This window comes from Drosophila miranda, chromosome XR (assembly GCF_003369915.1).
Source record: "Drosophila miranda strain MSH22 chromosome XR, D.miranda_PacBio2.1, whole genome shotgun sequence".
Taxonomy (NCBI): domain Eukaryota; kingdom Metazoa; phylum Arthropoda; class Insecta; order Diptera; family Drosophilidae; genus Drosophila; species Drosophila miranda.
Window position 1 is genome coordinate 5,110,118 of NC_046674.1, and position 24,660 is coordinate 5,134,777.

A 24,660-nucleotide genomic window follows, 5' to 3' on the forward strand; every position below is an offset into this window, starting at 1 on the left:
TCAAGCCCTTCTCTGGCGGCTGCTGCTGCTCCAATCATTGGAGCTGCCTTGGCATTTTTTCTTGATAAATATTTCTTTCCTTTCTTATGTGTGTGTGTGTGTGTGTGTGTGTGTGGGGGGGGTCCTCGTCTTGGCCTCTCATTTATACATATATACATAGTATATTTCTTATATTATATATTTATATATATTCGGTATATACATCATTCCGTTTTTATCATCATCATCATCATCAGTCGGTAGTCGGTGAGTTTTCTTATTTTCCTTTTCCTTTTCGTTTTTTTTTTGTGTTTTTTTTTTTGTTTTTTGTGTAAAATTTATGCGCAAAAATCCCTACTACGTCTGCAATTTATTGCATTTTCGTAAGTCGAGCGATTTGAAAAATGCCACGGGGCATATCAAAAGCAACAGCAACAGCAACAGCAGGAACAACAACAACGGGGAGAAACAAATAACAATTTTTGCTGATTTTAATGTTTTGTCAAAGTCCTTGCATTCCTGGCTCCGTCTTCGTCCTGGTTGTCCTGCCATAACCTTGTCTTTCATACCCGCCCGAGGGCCCCGTTTTTGCTGTTATTGCTGTTGATTTGTTAATAAACAATTTTATGCCCTGCCGGCCATCGGCATATAAAAAACTCACACACGAACGAAAACAATTTTTATGTCCGTGGGGTAGGCTTATTGAATGTATTAGGAAGGATACCCTGTAAGGGACAACACAGGGCCTCTCGGGGTGGTCTCGGTTGCTCAGTGGTGGAGGGAGCTACATGGTTTTTCGGGCCACGCCACCCTTCCAATACACAGTAAGTCCCGGTACACGATTTTCTTGGCCTTGGCTTAGGATTAAGCATAAGCGTAGCCTCAGATCAGACCTCTTGGATACCCCTTTGCTATGCTAAGGTTTCACTCACTGTCCTTTTTTCTCTGTTCGTCTTTAGGTCATTTCCATAGTCGAAGTCTATCTACCTCTGTTTTTTCGTATACCTTATTATCTGACAACTTTTGCCCCGAACTTGTGCTGACTATGAGGCCAACAGATGTTGCCGTTGCTATGGCTGTTGTTGCTGAAACATGTGGCACCTTTGAGAAAGAGGAATTGAGGTTGAGGCTGAGCCCAAAGCTTGCTTCTTCTTCTTAACTGACAGTCATATATCTTGCCACGCTTAGTCTCCGTTCTCCGGTCTCGGGTCTCCGCTCTCGGGTCTCCGCTCTCCGGTTCTTGGACCATTTCTTATAGCAGTCACAGTTCTATAATTTCTCGATTTATTTTCAGCAGTAGAAACAGCGACAGGACAGCCTGTTTTGTCCCTGTTTTGCACTCTCTCTCTCTCTCACTCACACTCTCTCAGCTGCTGCCAGAGACAATCCAAACATTATTCAAAGTCAAACTTCATTCGCACTCGCACTCACACTCGCACTCACAATCGGCTCCTATCGCATGAGGGGCAAAATATTTTAACCACATTATTTATTTACTGTTTTCTCTCTGTCTAGGCATCCCTTCCCTCTCCTTCGCTCCCCGATTACCCCTCTCCATCAACATGAATATGTAAATATGTAAACAGGCTGCTGCTGCACACTTCTCGCTGTTGTCTATGGATGTGTGTGTGTCTGTGTGTGTTTTTCCCCTTGTATTTTATTTTATTTCATTTTATTTTGCATTTGTATCAGCCACAATTTATCAGCGGCCATAACAAAAGGCGCCAAGTCGGCTGCCAAAAACCGAAACCCAAAAACCAAAAACTGCACACCCCTCCTCCGCCGGCTTCTGCTCTCCTGATTTCCCCCTCAACAAGCTTGCTCATTCTCCTTCTTTTTTTTGTTTTTTGATTATAACGCGACACATTTTCTAACTCGGCAAATAATAATTTTTCCAGGGCACACACACACACACACACACAACAAATATTGTATGCAAATTTCATGCTCTGAATATTGTAAAAATGAAAAATCATAAAAAATTGCCTAGCATCAAGAAAGAGATAGAGAGAGAGAGAAACAATGACAGCAACAAATGATTTGCCATAAAAAAGGCAACTGAGAAATGAGTCCATGAATACTTCGTAGGTCATGGAGTTCTGTCGGAATGAGTCGTCGAACGGATGATCTATCTATCCAAATATTTGGCAGATCAGTTGGGGGACTCGACAGGGAGAAGATAGAAGATACATACATATACTATAAGTATTCGGCTCTCATTTATACTGAGCAATCGATGATCAGCCAAAGCATTGATCATTTCTGGTTTATTGAAGGTATATTTCCATATCGTATTGCAGTATTTGGATCCTGAAACTTTGAAATCCTTTGCATCAGGAAGGTCGCACGGGGTACTGGTACTTCAATTATCTTTTGGGATCAGTCGGTCCCAGAATCCAACAACAACCATAAGCACTGTCTAGAAAGAGCTGTAGATGTACTCTGCCCGTACATATATTAGATCTGTGTATTTTGGATAATTATCTTCCTCTGATAGTCGGCATGGCTCTGCCCAAATGCTATCGTACTATACGGTATGTCCTTTCGCAGCAACAAGAACAACCAAAATCTGGCTTATTGGCTCGCTTGCTGCATGCCTGCCAATCCTGTTTTATCCTGCCCTCTGATCCCTCCTTTTCAATTGTTGTTTTGGCATATTTTATGCGTGTTTATCATTTATACGCTTTTTTGAGTTGGTTTTTCCTCGTACGCACACACACACAGACACACAGACACTGCTGAAACAATAAAAACAAAAGGGAGAAGAAGAGTCTATAAATTAAATAAATTGTAAAATATGTATGCACAGAGGGAGCGGATAGGAGGGGGATCGGAGAGCAATGGGCAGGGGGGCAGAGGGGAGCTGTAAATGGGAGGAGCTTGGGCTTTTATTAAATTAAATATTTCACTGCAATAAAGATTATCAGTTGGCAAAAGGCAGAGAGATAGACAAATAGAACAGAGGATGGCTGACTCTTCACTGACTCTTCAAACATGACCAGGAAGTGGAATGGGGGGACGGGGGGGGCTGGATAATGTTTGAGGGGGTGGACAGGACTAACGATAAGGATGAGGATGAGGGACTGCACATCACATGCCCTCATATTCGAGTACTCGTACACGAGCGTTAACATTGTAAGCAGACCATATAAATGTAAATGAACTTTGTCCTGCTGCCGTTTCCGTTTTCTCATCGTCTGCATAGCATTTCCTGCCACACACACACGCACAGGCAGGCACACAGTTAGGCAGCCATTTTTTGGGTGATGCATGCCTCTCCATCCTCTCAGCATCAACCACCACCACCCCCCGCCCACCCACACTTTGCATGTGACTCTTATTCAGTTCCGTTTTTATTTGCTCAAACAATATTCGACATAGTAATTTTATGCTTCGACTGCGGAACACATAAAATTATCTTTTGAATAAATAAAGATAAGAGGGAGACGCACACACACACACACAGAGAGAGAGAGAGACAGACACAGACATTGACATAGACAGAGAGTAAATGTTCACATTTTAATGTTTTATTCAAAAGGAAACATTCAGACGAAGATGCAAATTAAAATATCATTCAATGTTGGCAATTTAATATATTATTTTTGATAAATGAATACGGCCACAGAGCCACAGACAGGACCGGAGACAGAGACACAGTCAGAACAGGACCCAGAACCAGAGACCGAGATACAGATACAGATACAGATACAGATAGAGAAATGTCTTCCCCATTAACATATGTGTGTGTGTGTGGGTGTGTGGAGTAGATACAGAACCGGGCTAAATACTCATTGCCGTAGCCCTGGCCTACGAAAAAAAAATAAATCTTCTGCTTTATGCTTGGCCAAATGCTCCGGTCGGTCTGTCCTTTTGTTAAAATTTTATATTTAGATTTTGGATTGCTATTATTTGTTGGCCAAATATTTTTGCACTTTTCCAGCTCCGCTTGCGGATTAAGTCCTGCATTGGCTCTTCGCAAATGAATGAAAATGTTCTACTGTGTGTTTTCCCCTCCCCCCTTTGCAACGTATTTATGGTGCGATTTCGGACAATGCCAAACGGCTTAATGATTGAGAGCTATGTATGTTCAAGGGTCCTTTCCGACACAATCGATAAGAATATCTCTGAAGGGTTCTCCAGCCGAGAGGGAGAGAAAGGCAGAGCATGTTTTATTTATTCTCCCCATTTCAAGTAGTTAAAGTTTTACAGTTTTCTAAACACAAATAAAGTTTCAAAGTTTGGTCCGGCCCGGAGCCATCGGCCATTCGTCAAACTTTAAGCCCAAGCCTAAGGCCTGGGGGATATCCTATAGTGGTGGGGAGAGGTTGGGGAGTTGGGTTGGGTGTTCGTTGAGGTGAAGTGGCCTAACATTTTGTAGTTACATTAATTAAAATTGTATGCAACACACACGACACGAGGCTGCCGGGCTTTGGTGGTGGTGCCACTCCGTTTCTGCAACCAGAAAATGTCGGATGTCATGTGAATCACCGTTTGATCCTGCATTTATCTATACATGTATATATACATCTGTATATATGTATGTCCAAACATACATATTGAATCTGTATATATCGATGACCATTTTTGTATCGCGTCGTGGTCGGTCGGTCAATTCGATTATTTTTCATTTTTCACCTTTTGTCCGCGCTTAAACTTTTCACATGTCGCATGTTATAGTCCTGCTCCCTGTGCCCTGTGCCGTGATCCTTGTGCCTTGTTGTTGTTGTTGCTGTAAATTCCATGTAAATTAATTAAACTGCCTGGCCATGCAACAAACACAACAACAACAACAACAACAACAGCCAGTGGAAAATATACAACAAATTGCCAGTAGCATCTGGGATGAGCTTCAGTTCGCTTCGCTTCGGTTTGGGGTTTTTGGGGTTTGAGTCGAGAGAGCTGGCCTCCTCCATGGCATAAAAATTATATATTGCATGTCAAAGGGCAGACAATGTGACCAGAGGGGCAAGCGGACGGGGGGTAAGGGGGCAGGGCCTGTGGCATGAAGGTGCCACTTAATATTTTTTCATATGCCACAAATCGACCGCACGACGATCAGAGGAGGTCCCCAGGCCACCCAGAACACCCAGGACACCCAGGACACAGGTGCGCTACAACAATTAACGCAAATTTATTCAATTTACGCATTGTCTCTGCCTCTCTCTCTCTCGCTCTGTTTCTCCAGAGAAACTTTATAGATTTATAAGAAATTTTTAAATAATAAATTCAATTTTTAAGCTCTCTTACTCTCCCTCTCTCTTTGGCTGTGTCTCGCTTTTAATATAAATAAATTAAATGTCGAGGCTTGCAAATTGCTTCGAAAGCCCAAAACCGAGTTTCTCATTTCGATTTAAATTTTAATTAACAATTAGCCCATGAATATGCACAATAATCGATGATATGTACACCATTCCAAGCATCATTTTCCACCACATTTCGCCACGCTTTTTTTTTTTTTTTGTTATGAATTTGGTAACAATATATTGTTGGTATTTTTTCACATAAATTATAAATCGAGACCCAGACAGACAGATGGGCAGATGGGCAGATAGGCAGAATTTTGAAGGTGTGGGGGTCACATTCTGTGGATAATCTGCGGTGCATTCTGAGGTGAGGCATTCCACACAAATACATTTTCCCTCCCCCCTTTCCGCACCGAAAAAGTTGGGGCATTTCCAATCGATTTGCTACCGCGGAATGAGGCCCCAAATAATCATTTAGTCATAACTTATTGAAAATTATGATAATTGTTCAATTGCTTAATTGAATATGCTGTACCAATCGGAAGTATCGGTGTGGGACGGAACGGCGACGGGGACGGGGACGGGACGGGGTCTTGGCAAAGGATTGACCTCGTTCGCGTGAACCAGCGCCCGCTCCTTCCGCCTCCTCTATGCTATGGGCTGATGGTCGTAACTGATTGCAGCCCGAGTCCGAGACACGCCAAATGCCCATTCTACTGCTTCTACACCTACTCTCTCTGGCTACTCGAACTCTCCTTTTATTATTGATTAAAAATGTGCAAACAGTTCCGCCGGCAATTTCGTTTTTAAAACCACTTTTCGTTTCAAAATGGGTGAAATCCTGAAATCGTGAATCCACCAGCGCGGGGGGGGTTTAAGTTTGTTTTTTGCATGGACATCACGTATTCAATCAATTGCAACGACAACTATCGTACGAGAACGAGAACGACTGCCACATGGCCTGGCCCTGGCCATGGGGGGGAGGACAGGAGTGGAGCTGGAGCTGGAGCTGGAGCGCTTATTTCGGTTGACCCATTTCGCCAATTGGCCAAAAATGTCTGCAACGTTTGGAAGCCACTCTCGAATGCATCTTTTGGGGCCGTTTCCCCGCATCGTCAAAGGCAGCAGCGCACTGCCCAAAAATTAAGATACGACCAGGACCTGGACCCGGCCAAAGCTGCAGCTGATTGCAGATTGGTTTAGACAGCCCCACACACACGACACACACACACACACGACACACACGACACACACACAGACACACACGGAGGGAAATCTCTCTCTTCCTGTAATTCCCGCACGCCCTCCCTCCTGCAATGTGCTGCTGCTGCTGCTGCTGCTGCCTCTTCGGGTGTTGACATTTATGTCCAATGCAGATTTTTCCACAGACAGCCAGGCCCAGGCCGAGGCCCCGTACCCGTCACCGTCCCCCTTCCCCGTTCCCCGTTCCCCGTCCCCTACCCAGCAGGAGCAACAATAAAATTTGCCACTGTGACGGGACGCAAACAGGACGCAGGATGGTCAGATTGGTCAGGCTGTGTGTGGTCTTGGGAAGGACGTGTTGAGATGAGGGGGACTACACCCGCGAGTTTGTTTGTGTGTGTGTGTATGTCTGTGTTTGGCTCTGTGTTAAACAGCCCCAAAGTCCTAGTCTCTCGCTCGGCCCGTGGTCAAACAATGTAAACGTTTCATGTTGTTACAAAACTTGTTTAAATTTCATACCCCCTTGGAGTACAGGGTAGCGATTTGGGGGAGTATCGGGAAACGGAAGCTCCTCGCAGATGAAGGATTTGGCGAGGGCTTAAGACATGCGATAGCTACCGATGTTCCTCCTTTGGAGAACCTTTCACTCTTGAGTTTCTGGGAAAACGTCTGGCCAGGTAATCGCCCATTCGAATCCTGTTCCCATTCTAAACACCCATCGCCTGGTAGTAAGCAACTTGTTTAGGCCACCAGCTCCCGTCTCTGTCTCTGTCTCTATCTCTGTCTCCTCTCAACATCCTGTATATCCTGCTCTTCGCTGAAAATCATAGCATACTGCGGGGCGCCGCTTTCTGAGCGCTGTGCTCTGCTGTGCTGTGCAGCAAAATTTATTGAGCAAAGTTGCTGAACTGATGTATTGCCGGCTAGGCAGAGGCAGGGACCCGTCGAGATGGTGGGCGTGCCATGAAGGGGGGCAGGCTGACAGTTGGCATACTTTATCATCGGTGGAGCCACGACAGAGACGACGGAGACGACGCTGAGGGATGACCGAAAGAGGATGCAGGATCAAACCACAAAATCCAAACTGATGCACACAAATAAAAGCGAGAAAGAGAGCAAAAAGAATAAAAGGGGAAAGCGTATCCGAGAGGCAAGCAAACAGCAAGCGAGTGCACACAGCCACTGCCACTGCCACTGCCACATGTGTGCTGTTGCTGCTGCAGAGAACAGTGTATCTGTGTGTGGCGAGGAATTTAAGCGGAACTTGCCGCTTGCCCTTGTGTTTGTTTGCCTCCCTCTATCGCCCCCTCTATCACTCTCTCTCGCTCTCCTGCTCTCTCTCTCTCTGCCTCTTTCTGTGTTTAAAAAGTTTTATGCTCGTCACGAGAGAAATTTATTGCACTCCGGTGTTCAAAGCTTTTATCCTTTCCATACAACACACGGCTAGGCCACACATATGACTAGAGGGTACGCGCAGGGCATGCCAGCACTCCTGAGAGAGACGGGCCCTAGGAATACATGCACTCAGAATAGGATCTTTGAAGAAGAATGCCCCAAGGGATAGCCCAGGGATACATGCGAGTGCGAATCTGCTGAGCCTTTCTTCCAGCTGTAGAGAGTATCCTCTAGTCATATCCTGCCATTGCCTACTCCCGAATATTCGCCGCCCCCCCCCTCCACTTGTTATCATTTTTATTTTTTGGCTGAATTGGCCACCCCACCCGCCCTTCCCCTCGCCATCACACATTTCGGACGACTTGGTGTGTCTGAAAAACGGATGTGATTTATTTGGTAATGCTAATGATGTTTTTGCTGCAGTCCCGCCGTCACCGCCTCCCCCCTGTCGCTCAGTGAAATCGCTGCCGTGCCCTGCCCGGCCCTGGCCACCCCCCTCCCTTCCTGGATCTCCTGGCTCTCCTGGTGCTGTCCTTTCCATCAGTTTTCCCCAGTTTATTTGAGCAATTTTTATCGCATGTGTAGCAACAACAAAAAACGAGAGTAAAAGAACCGAAAACCTGCCGAAAGTTTTTCGACCAAAAAAAAAGAAGAAAAACCTTAACGGAAAATGCTTACATTTCGTTTTCCGCAAAAGAGGAGTGGCAGGGGAGGGGGGGGGGGGGAGGTAAAAGCAGTGGTCGCGGGGAAACTGTAAACATTTTCCCATTTATCTTGCGTGGCCAATAAATCGCTTTTGTGTCTGCCACCAGGCAAAGGTACGGACGGGGGACGCGGGACGCAGGGCGCGGGAAGCGGGACGCGGTAGTGCTTGCAAGTTAATTTTTTAAATGAGCCAAAGATTTCCGCTCTATATAGAGAGAGAGAGGACTATCCTGATTCACTCTCTCTTTATCTCTGTCCGTGTGTCTGTGTCTGTGTGTGTTCAATATCTCGTCACTGGCTTTGACAGCCCCCATTCGAAAGCGATCCACAGGGCTTTGGGCTTTAATTGTCTAGCTTAAGGTTTTTGGTTTATTACAAGGACTTAACCGACATTGAGCTTTATTAATTGTTTGCCAAGCACTTTTTCAGCCCCCTCCCATCTCTCATGTCAGCAGCAGTCGAGATGGTGACCCACACACAGAGAGGGAGGCAAGGTCAAGAGGAACAAGAGCTCTTCTGAAGTCTTGCAAAATGTCTTCGAGGATGCCAGACCCAGAGCCAGAGCCAGAGAGAGGTTCAAGCATATGATGACAAGAGATCAGGCCATTTATGAATGGCATGGTATGCTGTATGAAGAGGAGGGGGCAAAGGTGCTTGAAAAATGGCTCAAGTCGAGGGAGAATCTATAGGGAGCATCTGCAGGCGGCTAAGTGAAGAGTAAATGTTTGAATAGACATCTTGAGGGGCGTCTCCTCATGGATTTAGTAGAGTTTTATCGGGACTTTAAAATTATCTTTTAATTCTGCCACAAACATAGCCTTCTCCTCAATCGATGGGGAGTGGCAAAGGCAAAGGCAATTATGCCTGCCCCTGCTCGATTCTCCACTCCCTGCACTCTCTCGCCGGTCTTCTCGCTCATTTAATCCCTGTTAGCAATTGTTTCATTATTTTGCAACCCTTTCAACAAGTGACTTGCTTTTCCATCATCAGGCAAAGCGTACCCTTGGGAGGACGAGGACCCTACTCCTGCTACCCGCTGCCCTCTCCGCACTGCTCTCTCCCAGATGTTGTCATATTGGCTAAGCCAAGTTTAGCTCCACGCCGACAAAGGCCACAGTTTTCAAGCTACATTTCCCCCATTCAGACGCGGCTCGCTCCCCCAGTCCCCCAGTCCCCCCGTCTCCTGTGGCAGAGCATGACATTGAGGAAAATGCCTTGCAGTAGGGGTGGATGGGTGGATGGGTGGGTGGGTGTGGGATGGATAGATGGATGGATGAGTGGGCGGAATTGCTTGGGTGGTTGCTCCTCGACAGCCTTGTGGCATGGACAATTAAAACGGTAACCGAAGTTGTAATCATACAAAATGTTTACACTCAAATGAGTGCTTTGTGCACATTCCCTACCCGGCCAAAACCCACCCCCACCCACACTCCCTCCCTCTCCCACTCTCCCACTCTCCCTCTCTCCCCGTCAGGCGTTAATATTCTGCATTGTCATGGAGAGGGACTGTGGCATGTGCAACGCTGGGCTCTGTGCTCTTTGGGAAAATTAATAATTTATTTGTTTTGTCATTCAACATTGTAAATAATGCGAGAGAGATTTTCCAATAATCTTCTTTGTTAATATTGAAATTAATTTGTTTACTGTTATGCTACTTAATTAAACAAAACGAAAGCACGTCGCACGCATCCCCCTCACGTCCCCCCCAGTCCACAGTCCCCCCTCTTCCGTTTTTGAGGCTTGCCACAGGCCCATAAATATCGGAAACGAAGCCCAGGTGAAGGATCTTCCATATCCCAGGCGGCTGTAAAGCAAACCAGACACCGGGGCGGACCTTCCACAGGGTTTCGTCCTGCTCAATTATGCAATAAATTTCTCACCACCCGCATGTCTGCCCCCTCCCCTGCGGCGTGGCTCCTTTGATTCGAAATGAAATACCTACGATTTTGTGTTTATGCCACACTTGCCACATTCCTTAGCGATTAATTAATTCCCCAACATACACACGCACACACATACACCGCACATCACATTTAAATAATCATAAAAATATTTAAAAGTCCAACAAAGAAGAACATTTGTAATGGCAGGAAATTTGTTTGTTAGTTCTCTCCCGCCCATTCCCAGGCGACAATAACAAATTAAGTGAGAAACATAAAATTTTGTTCCACTTCTGCCCACACGACGGGCTCGTCCCCCAGCCGCCCCAACAGCCCCCACTCCGTGGCGATCGCCCATCGAATGCTTCTCTGAAACGCCATTTCCAAGTATGTCCCAAAACATATTTATCTATTCATCTAACATATAAGCATGTAACCATCCCCCCAACACCCCCCCTCCCACTCTATTAAAGAGATCTCGTGGGGAACGAGCGAAGAAAAAATTAGAACAACTTAGGAGCATGGGGAGAGGAGGGCGATAAAGCCGCCGTGCCGTGCCGTGCCGTGCCGCCTGTCATCATTTATTTTGTCAGTCTAAAAACAATTTGAGAACTTATGGCTGCAAACAAGATACTACTCCGTACTCCGGATGAGATGTAGATACAAATGAGATGGAATCAGAAAGATATTCGGCCCTCCTCCCCCAACCCCTGAACCGATCAAAGACAACGAAGCTCCGATACTCTCCCTCTCTCTCTCGCTCTCTGTCTTTCTGTGTGGCGAAGAAATCCGAGAACTAAGCTCTAGGATTTCAATTTCTGATGGGGATTGGTTGCTGATTGCTGTTGCTGGTAATAAATCAGACGAAGGATCAGTTGGAATACCACAGAGGGAGACGGAGATGGCTATAATTCCATAAATTCTGATATGTGGAATATGGGAATTAATTTTTGGACAATTCTCAAATACCTACACCCACAACACCAGCTATAATGGTAATCCCCCATTTTGGAAATTGATTATCTTCATACAAACTCGCATCCGTTGTACATTTCACTTAATTTTCTTTCCTTTTTGAAGAAACACAATTTTTGGAACACACGATAAAAGAGCAGTCAGCAGTCCCATCAGATCTTTGACTATATTCTTGTTCGCATTTAATCCATTTCCTTTCTCCATAATTCCATTTTTCATGATGATAACCGAAACGTGCAACAAAAGACCTGCTCTGGCAAGGCAGGGCAAGGTGTGTTCCCATAGACAGGCATCTTTTGTACGGATCCTTTGGGCCTTTTGTGCCATTCTTTGGGCCAACTCTCTATTCAGGCGAAGGGCTAACAAAGTCATCAGGCGGCATGCCCCGAACCTTTTTGTAGAGTATCAAAGAGGGGCAGCAGAGGCAGCACCATCCAGCAGAAGTAACGAAAGCCCTGGGTACCGCCTCCCTGCTGTCTCTTAATGATGTGTGGCTGCTGCAGAGAGTGGTCTTCGTCGTCGTCGTTTTCTTCGTTTTTCCTTTAGTCATCTCTGACGCGCACCTACACACACACACAGACACACACACAGGCGCACACACACGCACACACAAGTCATTAAGTGTTAATTTAATGGCCAAGAGATCTTTGTCACAGATAACAACAAAATGCATGCCATGCCAGGAGAGTTTTGCTTTTGCTTTGGTTTTGGTTTTGGAATACGAGAGTCTGGGCCTATCAGCCAGTTGGCATCTCTTACAAGTTTTGTGGAAACACAAAAAAAAAACATACATATCTGTGCGCAGCAGGTGATATATGTGTGTGTCTGTCTGCTTATGGAACAGCCAAAGAGAGAGACGAGAAGGGACCAGAAGGGACTCCTCTCTCCCTCCCTCTCTCTCTCTCTATCTCTCTCTCTCTCTGGTCATATGATATTTGTGTTGTCGGTTTGTTAACGCTGACAGACAATTAAGTGTTTGCTTTATGTTTATTGGAATGGACTTTTGGTGGGGACTGCCCCCTGCCCTGCCCCAGCCCCAGCCCCAGCCGCTGCTCTGTGCTCCTCTCTGGCTCTTTAGCAAATTGATTGATGGCCCAGCGAGTGGGCGGAGGTGGGGCGGAGGTGGGCCGAAGGCAGAAGAGTTGTTGTCTTCGGTTTCACCTGGGTATCAAATATTCTTCGTTTTGGCTGCTACTTAAACCAATAAAATGGTAAAAAGTAACCAAGTAGCGGCCTAGAAGACGCCTCCGTACGGGGGTGGCGGGGTGGGGCGATCTGCGGATGCAGCGCCTTATGACGTAACGCAACGGAAAAGTTTTTAATTAAAATTCGAAAAATTAATTAAATATTTTCGGTGACAAGGACTACAGGAGGTACAGGACAACGACGACGATGACGACGACGAGGACGAGGACGAGGACGACGACGACGACGATAGCGGCGTTGACGATGACGACTTTGAGATTAAATTTCCTACCTTCAAAAAATGATGCAAAAGGCAGCAACACGCAGACACTGAACGGTGCAGAAGAGCGGGGTTGGGTGGGTGTGGGCGCCAAAGGGGGGGGTGTAGAGTACTGTGGAAATAAGTTAAAAAACAAGGCAACAGCTAAAGGCAGAGGCAAAGGCATTTCCCAAGCAGAGGCAGCGGTGGAGGCAGAGGCAGAGCCTGCAAAAAGCGGCAACAATATCAAGTGCAAAATGAGAAAATTCACTTGCTGTTGGTCCAAACGAAAAAAAGAGATAAAAAACACACACAAACAAACAACTACAAATAGTGAGCAGTGCGAAAGATAGAGGGAGATAGGGAGAGAGACAGAGATAGCTCTGTAAAGGGGTCCCGACTTTTAGACAGAAACAAAAGAAAGTTTTCGGCTGGGAATAGAGCAACAGCAGCAGCAGCAGCGGCAGCGGCAGCGGCAGGAGAAGAAGATGATGCTCCAACAGCAACAGGGGGGAGAGGGAGAGGGAGTGGGGGCAAGAGAGCTGGCGGAAAAAGTGAATGGAGTTTTCCAATTGCAGAAATGAGGAAAAGCTAGAAGAGCCACCAAAGAGAGGGGAGCAGGGCAAAGAGAGACGGAGATGAGCGAGCAAGAAGCAAATTTTATGATGCGCAGCTGATAAGCCAAAAAGATGACACACAACCGGCAGAGAAGGGGAATGGGGAATGGGAAAGGGGGAGAAGCAGCTTGAAGCTTTCTCCAGATATTTGTGCATCCCATTTGGCCAGGCTAACAAAAGCAAACAAGGCCAAAAGTAAACCAAGCTTAAAGAGCCAGTCCCAGAGACCAAAGAGATATTGCACCCAATTTCAAACGAAGAAAGGATGGCTCCCATGCTAAAGAATATCCAGAGCCAAGAGAGAGAGGGAGAGAGAGAGAGGACACCCCAAGGAGTTGCCAAATTAACCCCTCGTTGACCTGGAGAGAGCCGTTTTCGTCCCATCAATCATCCTTTGACTAAGGGCGATAGGTTCAGGGCTTATGATAGATATATTAACGTCTGATGGGAGCTAAGATCGATATCTCTTAAAGATTTCCCTGCTAAATGATGTCTCAAACTTTTGTGTGAATTGTATCTGCATCTCTAATGATCTGGTGATATATCTTTCCCTTTAAGCGGCAAAAGTTGTACTCTTTGTTTGCCTTTCGTTAGGCAAAAGAGCTGCTCAAACTTTTGCGTCTTCCATCTACCATCTGCATGTATCTTTATGGAGAGAGAGTGTATCTATCTATCTCCGGGTGTGTTTATATATCCATTCATTTAATCCAATTGCACCCAAAGTAGAACTTTTCTATAACTATGCCGACAAGCCAATTATGCTAGAGTAAATAGCAATCCGCCCCCCATTGCTTGAGCTCCCCAACCCCACTCCTCTGCTGTTGCTGCTGCTGCCTTTCTGCCCAGTCGAAAATGTTAAAAACTTAAACAAGGCTGACATATTTCCCCAGATGCCTTCAAACTTTCATGCCAAAGCGGTTGAGAGGTTCAGGAGAAGGAGAAGAAGGAGTTTGGTCGCGGGTATGGGGCAGTGGGCAGGGGGGTTGAGCAACTATACAAAAATGTTATGTCAACGCAACTCTGAGGCCGACAGCACCCCTCGCCACACCCCCATGCCGCCCCGCATGCCACCTCCAGCAGAAGAAAACCTTTTTCATTTCGTGTTTAATGAAAAATGTCAAATAAAAGTGCCCAAAACAGAGGAACGTCAGCAAAGTGCTGAAAGAGTGCTTTGTGCAATAGTTTTTCCAGGTGGGAGGAGGGAAATTCAAGAGGAGTGGACGGGTGGACGGGTGGACGGGTGGAGGTGTGGCTACTGGCTACTGGCTACTGGCTACTGGCTACTGGCTACTGGCCACTTGCTACTGGCATCCCAAAGAGAACGAACTCTTTTTGGCACACTAATTACTATTTATTTGAAACGAAAATTGCTAACGAGCAAAAGATATTACCCAGGCTATAATAATCAACAGGCAGCAATGGCAGCGATGGCAGCAAAGGGAGATGGGATGCATCCAATAGAACGAATTATTATTTTTTATGATTATTTAAATTGCGCGCAAAGGACAGGACACCGAACAGGAGAGCCGACAGTAGAGGACAAGAACTGCCTGGAATGTCGGTGCAATTTACAAAAAGGCAGCCACTTTGCAGCTCTTGGATGCCTTCAGCCGCCGCCTCTGTCTCTCTGCCACTTTGCCCCTTCCACAGCAGCCTTCTCTAATAGTTTTCATCAGCCAAAGAGAGCCCGATAGCGGCACAGTGGTATAGATCGTGGCTAAAAGTGGCTAAGAATAAAGAGTTAGACCAAGAAAGAGATGCTGTTTTTATTCCATCACAGAAATATGGAGGATGCCTTTTGTGCACTTATTTTGGAAAATATGTATGTATCTTTTCAACACCTGCCATCCCAGCCCATCCCAGCCCATCCCATCCCACTGTGCGGCGTCTGGGCCTGGTGCTGGGGCACAGGCACAGCCACTCCTCCTTGCAGTAGCCTGCAGCTTTTAGTGCAATTGGCTGCCAGCTTGTTTAATGATCATTAAATACGAAGACGACACACGATGGACGACGACGACGGACGACGGACGACGGACGACGACGGCAAGGAGGAACCTTGGGATGGGGATGGGGATGGGGTTGAGTCGCGAGTCGGGCGCAGTTTTGATTCAAACCGCTCTTGACCAGGCCTTAATAAATGAGAACAGGTAGTCCCAGGCTGCAGCCAAAGCCAAAGCCAAAGCCCAGTCCCAGACTTGTTTTATATATAATTTTTTTCCCCCCGTGTTCAGGGGCCATGCGCTTGCGGCAAGTAGCCGGGCCAAGTGCTTTGGACTCACTCTAATTAGTCAATTTTTTTACTCAATTAAATCTGCAAGGCGGCAGAAGAAGATGGGGACTGGAGACAGGGGTCGGCAGCAGCAGCAGCAGCAGCAGAAGAGGCACTCGAGTAAGCAAATGATGTGCAGTAATTAGTGGGGACCCAGGGATATATATACATACGTACGTACATATATACATATATATGTATACTTGTATATATATCCCTGAATTCCCCAGTTGGAAGTCGGAGCTGAAAGACCTTGCTGCCGTTGCCGTTGCCGCTGCCGCTGCCGCTGCCGAAGATAAATAATAATTTTGTGCCCCTCTGGCTCTGGCAATTTTTGCCACAGAGAGCGAGAGGATGACAGGTGCAGTGACAACCACACACATGCAACGTGGGGCACACGGATGCACGGGTATCCAGCAACTTACATGTCATACAAGTTGCCTGGTACTACGAGTACATTTATAATCAAGCGGCAGTAAACCGCAGAGCAGGCTGAGTGCTGCTGCTGCTGCTGTTGCTGTTGTTGCCTCTCTGCGTTGCTGCTGCCACATGATGAAGCATCTTCGATGAGCACGATGATGATGGTGACGATGATGATGCTGCTGATGACGGTAGCATCTCGCCGTGTGTGTACTTGCAGCTTGTATCTGCTAAATGAAAACATACATTGCGGTCGCCGGGAGTCCCCCAGTCTCTCTCTCTTTCTCTCTCTCTCTCTCTCGATATAAATTGCCCGCACTCTGAACACTGCGATTCGGATGGGATTAGAAAGTATGTATCTCTGGGAATGGAATGGAAATGTGCCAAAATTCACTAATTACACAGGCAGGCCAGGCAGGGTCGGATGGAGGGGGGCATGGGCATCGATTCATTGAATTCCATTTTGGTGAGAGATATTAAAATGTGAAAGCCATCGATTACCCCCAAGAGAGAGAGCGAGCGATGGAAGGTGAAAGGAATACAAATATTTCGCACAGATCAGAATGGATCCGTTAGAAAGAGAGAGAGATAGAGAGAGTGTGAATGAATTGGCTAAATATTGCAATTAGAACGGAAATCAGAGAAAGAAGTTGGAATGAATTGCGTATGAGATACAGATACAGCTTTGAATGGTTCTTCTCCCTTTCAATAGATGGGGATCTTCTTCTATTCCCAGCCCATCCCATCCCAAGCAGCAACTGCTGTTCCAGTGCTTGTGCCACTGTGCCACCAGCAAAAAACATCCTCATCAATGTCGTTGTCCGTCGTCGGCTGGGGGATACAGAAGCAGCAGCAGCAGCAGCAGCCACAGACCAGCAGCAGCACCAGCAGCAGCCACAGTCCCTGTCGCCGTCCCCGTCCCCGTACTTGCCCCATCCATGCCACACTCTCTCTGCGCCTCATCTACAAATCGTGCAATGATGGAAAACCATTGGACAAAGTCTTTGACTTGTATTCATTTTTTTCTTTTCTCTGCTTTTCTCTGTGCCTTTCTGTTCGCTTCATTCTTTCTTTCCGCTTCTTTTGCCTCTTGTTGTGTGTGTGTGCCGCGGCGCTTGGGAAGGCCTTTTATATGCCCCATTCAGTTGCATCTTTTTTGCGCTCAACCATCGGCGCGGAGGGAGGAACTGGGGAACCATCCTCTGTCCGTGTTCTGTCTGGTCTGGCTGTTTCTGTGTAAAAGCGACTAATGTGTCTACGGAAGCCATTTCGTGCCTTTTAGCGGCCCCAAACCCAAACCCAAACCCAAACCCAAACCCAAACCCAGGCGCAGGCCCAGGCCCAGGCCCAGGTCTCGAACCAGTTGCAAGCGGCAGAGCAATCTTCAAGTTTTGTGTTTGTTTTCCTTTCGTTGTAGTTAATTCGCCAAGTAATAATATTATACGAGCCGGGGCCCAAGAGCACTTGTACTTATGAATGTCCTCCGTCTCCGTGGTGCTCGCTCTCCCTCTCGCAAGAACGGAAAAAGGTTCCGTAGAGATGGCAACGTGACATATCGATAGGCGGAAGGAAGAATGCTCCACCGAAATTCTTCAGGTGCGACTCACGCGAACACCGAAGATCCCTCCGAAAGAAGACCGAAACGTTCTAGGGATAAAAAACGAGGATGTCTGTACTGGGAGATAGACGCTGAAGTTTAGCTTTGCTGAAGGCATGCCATTCCTCCGAGGCTCCTCTCCTCACGCTCTCGTCTTCAGTGTTGAAGGAGCCACTGAGAAGCACTTGTACTTATGAATGTCGTCTTGGGCAACATGCTGTGCAGTCCAGTCCAGGCCAGGCTACAAAAATAACAAAAATGAGCAAGGCAGCAACAAAAAAAAAGGAGAACCTGCCGGACCTGCCCCTCAGGCTAAATTGGCTTGAATTTTACGGCTGCTGCTGCTGCTGCTGTTACTGACGACGACAACAGGCAACAACAATCATGATGATGAGGACGATTGGCCTCGCCTTGGCTCGGGCTCGGGCTTGGACTTGGGCTTGGGCTACGGCCTCGGTCTGTATTTAAGAGACATCATTCATCTGACCGCCCCATCAACGGCAGCTCTTCGGCTGCACATCGAAGGCTACGACGATGATGACGACAGCAATAATAATAACCAACAACAGCAGAAGCAGCAGCAGCAGCAGCAGCAGCAAAAACAGTATCTACCAGATACAGAGGGCAGTCGAAGCTCCGTAGCCCCGTGGCCCTCTCTGTGTAGCACAAAGTACAAGTCCGCATAATTATAATCAACGTCATTTAACGTTGCCGGCCGTCACTCAGCGCCATCCACAACATCCACAGCAACAACAGTAAGAGCAACATCCGCAGAAGCAGCAGCAGCAGCAACAAACAACAAACAACAAACAACAACAACGTGTAAAGCTCCCTCTGCTCCAACGGCGAGGGGGGGGTTCTTATTATTATTGTGTATCTTTCGGATACATTTTTGATAACAGCAAACGAAAGAGAGAGAGAGATGGAAAGGAAGGAAGGAAGTGGAGCATAAAAGTCACCTATAAATAAACCATTGGAATCTACTAGATATTTTGACTGCTATCTTCCAGATACATTTGTTGCGGCAATACTCGTGCCATTCAGATATTTAAGGACTTCCTAAGGTTTCTTTTTATTGGTCAACATTAGGCACAGATTGTTTGGAGCATTAGGATGTTGTATCTTTTATCGCATTGCCAAAAGATACTCTATCTTACAGAGGGTGTGACGTGTTCGATGTGCCGCCCAGCTGTTTTTCCAACAAATTCATTTTCCGTTTTCCGCTTTCCGTGGGCCTTTCAATTTCTCTGTTTGCTCTGGCGTTTGTTGACCTTTGTCAACTTTGAACACGCGACTAAGCGCTCGGAATTAGCGCAAATACATTTCCAGTATCCATGAAGTACACAACGCACACACACACACACACACACACAAACACACAGATACAGATACACAGATTCAGATACAAAATGTAGCTAGCGGAAGTTGGCTATTTATAACAAATTACCAAGCATTTGACATTTACCAAAACGCCGACGTCAAATTAAAGATTTCTGTGGGTGTGGGTGTGTGTGGGTGGGGGGGGGGGGGGGCTGGAGGAGATCTGGAAGGAGGAGGTGTGGCCCAGGAGGCGTGCGGGTGGCGAGCACTTTTGGCATGTAATCAAATGTAACCGCACACCAAATATGCGCAGACAGCTGCGGCAAAGGCGAGGGCGAGGGCGAAGGCGAAGGCAAAGGCGGAGAGCTAGCCGGAGACAGAGACGGACACGGATACGGACACAAGCTACAGAGGGACGACGCTTGTGGTCCCCCGCACCCGCACCCGTCGCCGGCACCGCTTGGCTAAGCCACGACCGATTTAATACAATAAATCCCATGGCCCCGACTTGAGAGGCCGAGACCGATACCAAGACCGAGACCGAGTCCCAGTCCGAGTCCGAGTCCTCGGCTCGCCTCGCCTCGCCCTTCACTTGACTGGGAACCACAGACTTGACTCGGGTTCACTTCTGAGCGACCTTCTTCATTAAAATTATGACAAGCTGTAATTATCTTCGATTTGCTTTGACCAAGAAGCCACGCACTAATTGCGTGTGAGAGATACAAGAGACGGTGGTGGTGCTGGTGGTGTTGGGGGTGGGGCACACAGCGAAATTAGTCATTCAAATACTGTAAATGGGCGAAAGGGAAGGAATCTCTGAGAGAATCTCTCCCGTCTCTCGTCTACTCTGTCCCCGCGTAATGGTCGACTGGAGACATGGGAACTCGAGGGAGAGGTTCGCTGGTGCCAGATTTCAAGCTAAGGAATCCTTCAGTTGATTTTTTTTGGCAAAGAGTTTTTTTATTTAAAACTCCCTCGATTCTTGGTGGAAATGGTGATGGGCTCTTGTGGATATTTCCCCAAATGTAAGTGTCTTCCTCGACTTGAATATCGCTGCTCACTCGAGGCACAGCAATTTGGTCTTCCGAGATAGTTACCTATACCTATGTACATTCTGTGGAAAACTGCGTGACCAGGCTAATTAACGCTTCGAGGAAAATGTTGACGAACTCTCCGACGAAGAGCCAGAGCCACAGCAGTAAAAAGCAAGAAAATTGAACTTCAAGATAGACATGAGAGACGTCAACTATAATGTCCATCTGCCCGTCTGCCTGTTGTGGTGTGGTGTTGTCTGCTGTTTGAGGGGATGTGTATCTCATAGATACCGGTTCATAATTTATGTAATTATATGCGTTTAAACATTGCAACACGAAAGAAGGCAGGCAGAAGGCAGTGGCAGAAGGCAGTGCCAGTGGCAGAAGGAGACGGGAAGCCATCGAGTTCTTTCAACTATAATATAGCCGACAACAAATTATAGCAATTATATAACATTTTTTTCTCTTCTCTTCCCTTTTTCAGATTGCATCCGACAGAAGAGGAGCTTTGCTTGGGCTTTGTTTGTGTGACAAGCGAAACTAATGAGCGGCCAGCAGCAGCAGCAGCAGCAGCAGCAGCAGATCGGAAACAGGAAGCAGACGAACGAAAGTAAAATTGCTTAAATAAATAATCGTAACTGTGATAACACCAAAGAAAGCGGACAGCACAGGCAGACGGCAGCAGCACAAAACCAGGCTAAGAAAGCGCTCACAAAAGGCCAAAAGCAGTTGCGTAATTACCGACCGAACGGAGCGGACCGGAGCGGACTGGACCGGACCGGAGAGGAGCGTCCAGCGAGTGATTTTGAGAGCAATAAATGTCAACGTGGAACAAGAAAAGTAATCACAACTATTTGCTAGAGTTCAAGCAGCACAAAATGGCACAAAGCAGAAAAGCACAAGCAGCAGCAGCAGCAGCAGCAGCGGCATCGGCATCGGCAGCGGCACTCAGCTACAGCATCTCTGGAGAAGCATCATCACACAGAAGACCCATCGCCTCCTCTCCAGCAACACATTCAAGTTCAAGGCGGTCATCGTTAATCACATGTTTTATATCCTGCCACACGTCCAGCCTCTTGTTGCTGCTCCTTCTGCTGCTCCTCGATGGAGCCCAGGCAGGCAGTCGCAGCAGCAGCGGCAGCGGCAGCGGCAGCAACAAAACAGCAGCAGCATCTGGACCCAACAGCGGAGGGGCAACACCCATTTGGGATCATGCCATCGATTTGAATGAGGATTTTCGCATACTCTGGCAAATCATTAATCAGGATATAACATTCGAAATACAAGCACGTACACTCGGCTATGTCGGCTTCGGGTTCTCGCCCGATGGGAATCTGGCTGGTGCCGATATGGCCATCGGTTGGGTGGACAAGGGTCAAACCTATTTTCAGGTAAGTGAAGCGCAAAAAAACACACACAAAAAAAAAAGAAAGGAAACAAAAAGGAAAAGAAAAGAAAAGAGCAGTAGCGGTGCGAGGGACCAACGATTTTTCATTCCATGGCCTAACATTTTCATTTTCCCAATGCGTGTGGCCGGAAATTAAGGCCAGCCTGGAGTCCGGACTCCCGATTCCCGACTACCGACTCCCCCGACTGGTCATCCCCATCTTCTGCCCAACTAAATGAAAAGTTGTCGCCCTAATATCATCCAATTTATTCCCGCAAAAGTCTTCTTCCCAGGGCTCTCGCTGGTTGATAAATATGTTGTATGAAAAATACACAAGAAAAACATTTTGCCACTCAACTTGGATTGTAATTAATTTGTAGCAAAAACAAAAGTCACACAAAAAGGTGCGCGAAATATATATATGTGAATACACAGGCTGGACAGTCAGCCAGGGACCAGGGACCAGGGACCAGAGCCAGGGCCTGGGACAGACAGGAGTGGACAGGGTAGAGCGACGCAACGGTGGCGGCGGTTGAATAATGACAAACTCATTTGTGGTCCGGGCGCTGGAACAGCAAACTTTTTATTTGAACTTCTAGCGAGAGAGTTTTTTGTTTTAGTTAGCTAATGGAATAGTTGGGTCCGCTTTGAGGGGAGTAACTACTCGTATCTGCCACTCGATTATGGCACTTTATCTGTCTGTCTGTCTCTCGGTCTGACTGTCTGTCTCCATGGGATATATTCATTGCTGAATTGGCCAACAAATTATGTCGATTGGCATGCCTCAGTCGCTACTTAATCCAGTTGCTGTGTTAAGCTTAATCGGGGTCACCAACTGCTTTAACCTTTCGTATTATTGCTTAACAACGTATAATTAGGGAATAAGTAATAGCACGCCGCTCAAGGACTCTCGAGTGTAGCTACTTTCAACCTTTTCTTACTTTTCTACGAGCACGAGCAGCAGTGCTGTCTGTCGGGGTCACCTTGCTCTTGCTCCTGCTCTTGAATAATGGGTGGCGTTTTTCCATTCCCATTTCAATCCCATTCACCAGTAGTTATCCTTTTTATACAAATTTACCTAACCGCCTGCCGATGCCATCTTATTTATCAAAACACATTTCAATTGTTTTAGTTTTTTTGGGTCACGTCACCCTTTGACCCTGCCATCCAAATGTAACGCTAATTTTTCTTTGGGAAAACGCCTTCGGGGGACCTCAAAAAACGACGTCATTTGGCCAAAGTTGTGGCCCAGAGGCGGCTTCCTCGATTCCCACCCAGTCGCAGGAAGAGTAATAGGAGTCGTCACTGCAAAGTGTCTAATGAAATGCGAGTGTTGCGTGCTGTGGTTGCGTAGCTCTTCGCTTTTCTTCCTTGCTCTCTGTTCTCTTTGCCCCCACAGGATATGCGTGGGGCAGGCTCTCGGCTGGGGGGTGTTGGCCAATTGTGCGGCTGACACAAACAGAAAGAGACGGAGAGGGGAGACAGCTTTTTTTTCCTCCTTGGTTGTTGTTGTGTGATTTAATGATTTTCGAGGCAGGCAACGAAAATGTCACCCACACACATAGTGATTGTTATTGTTGTTGAATGTTAAATACCATCCAGATACATTAATATGTCTGTCTGACTGTCCCGACGACCCCTCTTTCTGGTTTGCTGTCTTTGTGTCGGTTTGTCTGTCTGTCTGTCTGTTTATCTGTCTGCCACACTGCCTGCCTGCCTGCCTGCCTGCCTGTCTGTCTGTCAGTCTGGTTGTGTGACGGTGTTAATTTCACATCTTGACGTGTCGTTGGTAATTGCGAGTTGCCTCAAATTGTACATACAATATCGTATAATGGGACTCGTGACTGTCACCTTGCCACCCACTCGCACTCGCACCCGCACTCTGCCTGCCTCCCCGCCTTGACTTTTTGTGTAGGCGCTGATTTGTGAAGAGGTTCAAAGGTTAATTGGAACTGTAACGGATATGCCGATTTAATATATTAATTAAGTGCTACAAGTGTAAAAGGACCTACACAAAGGACTCACTCACAATTGTTTACTCTCGCCTCAGGCTGAGATATCCCTTTCGCATACCCTCCTTATGTGTAGGGTTAAAGGGGTCTTAGATCCTCTGCCTGTGTATGTAACAGACGAAAGAAGGCCCTTTACAATTTTAAAGGGAATATATATGATAAACAAATTAAAGATGGACAGATTCATCGTCGATTCAATAGCCAAGGCCCAGTGCACTCAGTATATTCTTTTTTTTTTTTCTTTGGGTGTAGGCCAGAACATATTTCCCCAGATAGTTCTCAATTAGAGGGTGTCTTTTGGTCGAATTATCAGCAAAATTCGTATTCTTTGGCTTTTGTTTTGGGTGTTGTTTGTTTGAACTTATCGTTAATTATTTTTTAATTATCTAATGCTCTCACACCCACAGCCACGGCCACGGACACGGACATAGCCACTCTCCCTCTTTCCCCTCGCTTTCTCCCGCTCTGCAATAAATTATTTTTTTGTGATATTCGAAATATTTATGACAATCGAAGCCCGCCCATGTTCGCTCTTTTCCTAATTGGCTAATTTTTGGAATGCTATTAAAATTGTCAAACAACAGACAACGATTGTGGGCGGGGACGGGGGAGGGACAAGAAATATTGTCTGGCATTTATGGAATTTTCATTTAAAATTCATCTCACACACAATGCAGAAAAACACTGACCATAGAATACGAATAGAATTCTGTTCAAGCGACTTTAAGAACTCTCTAGAAATTCGGCGCAAAGGCAAAACCCAGCCATAGAGCTTATATGTATATCTGTCGAGAGTTTTTATCTCAAGTGTCAGCCCAAGGGCGAAGCTTAAGTATTTCCCCCCTCCCTATTCGGTATGGTGGCAGGGGGGCAGGGAGGCAGAGATGGGACAAACGATGGAGCGATGAAACGATGAAGAAGCAGACATTGACATAGTTCTCATTAGATTGAACAATGTGTGGGAATTTTCGCATTCAATGGGTTTCGGGCTTGTTTCGGGCTGTTTTTTTGGCAAGTGCCGCATGCGCCCCATGTGCCCCATGTGCCCTGGCTGGCATACTTGGCATAGTTTTCTGCATTTAGCCAAGAATATTATGACTGCCGTTTATCATTTGGGGGGAGTTTTTGAGGCAGAGCTTGGCGAAAGCCACTGAAAGAGTGAAAGATGGCAATCATT

At 46.7% G+C, this 24,660-nt stretch overlaps 1 protein-coding gene across 1 annotated transcript in view; it reads left to right on the plus strand.

Annotated features, from left to right (window-relative positions):
• The window catches only part of LOC108152656 (MOXD1 homolog 2), a 126,480-nt gene that overhangs the window by 35,658 nt on the left and 66,162 nt on the right, over positions 1 to 24,660 (plus strand). Inside the window, exon 2 of the mRNA XM_017282150.2 lies at positions 20,569 to 21,475. Coding sequence (XP_017137639.1) covers positions 20,903 to 21,475 — 573 coding nt within the window. The 5' untranslated portion in view covers positions 20,569 to 20,902. The remainder of the gene's footprint in view (positions 1 to 20,568; positions 21,476 to 24,660) is intronic.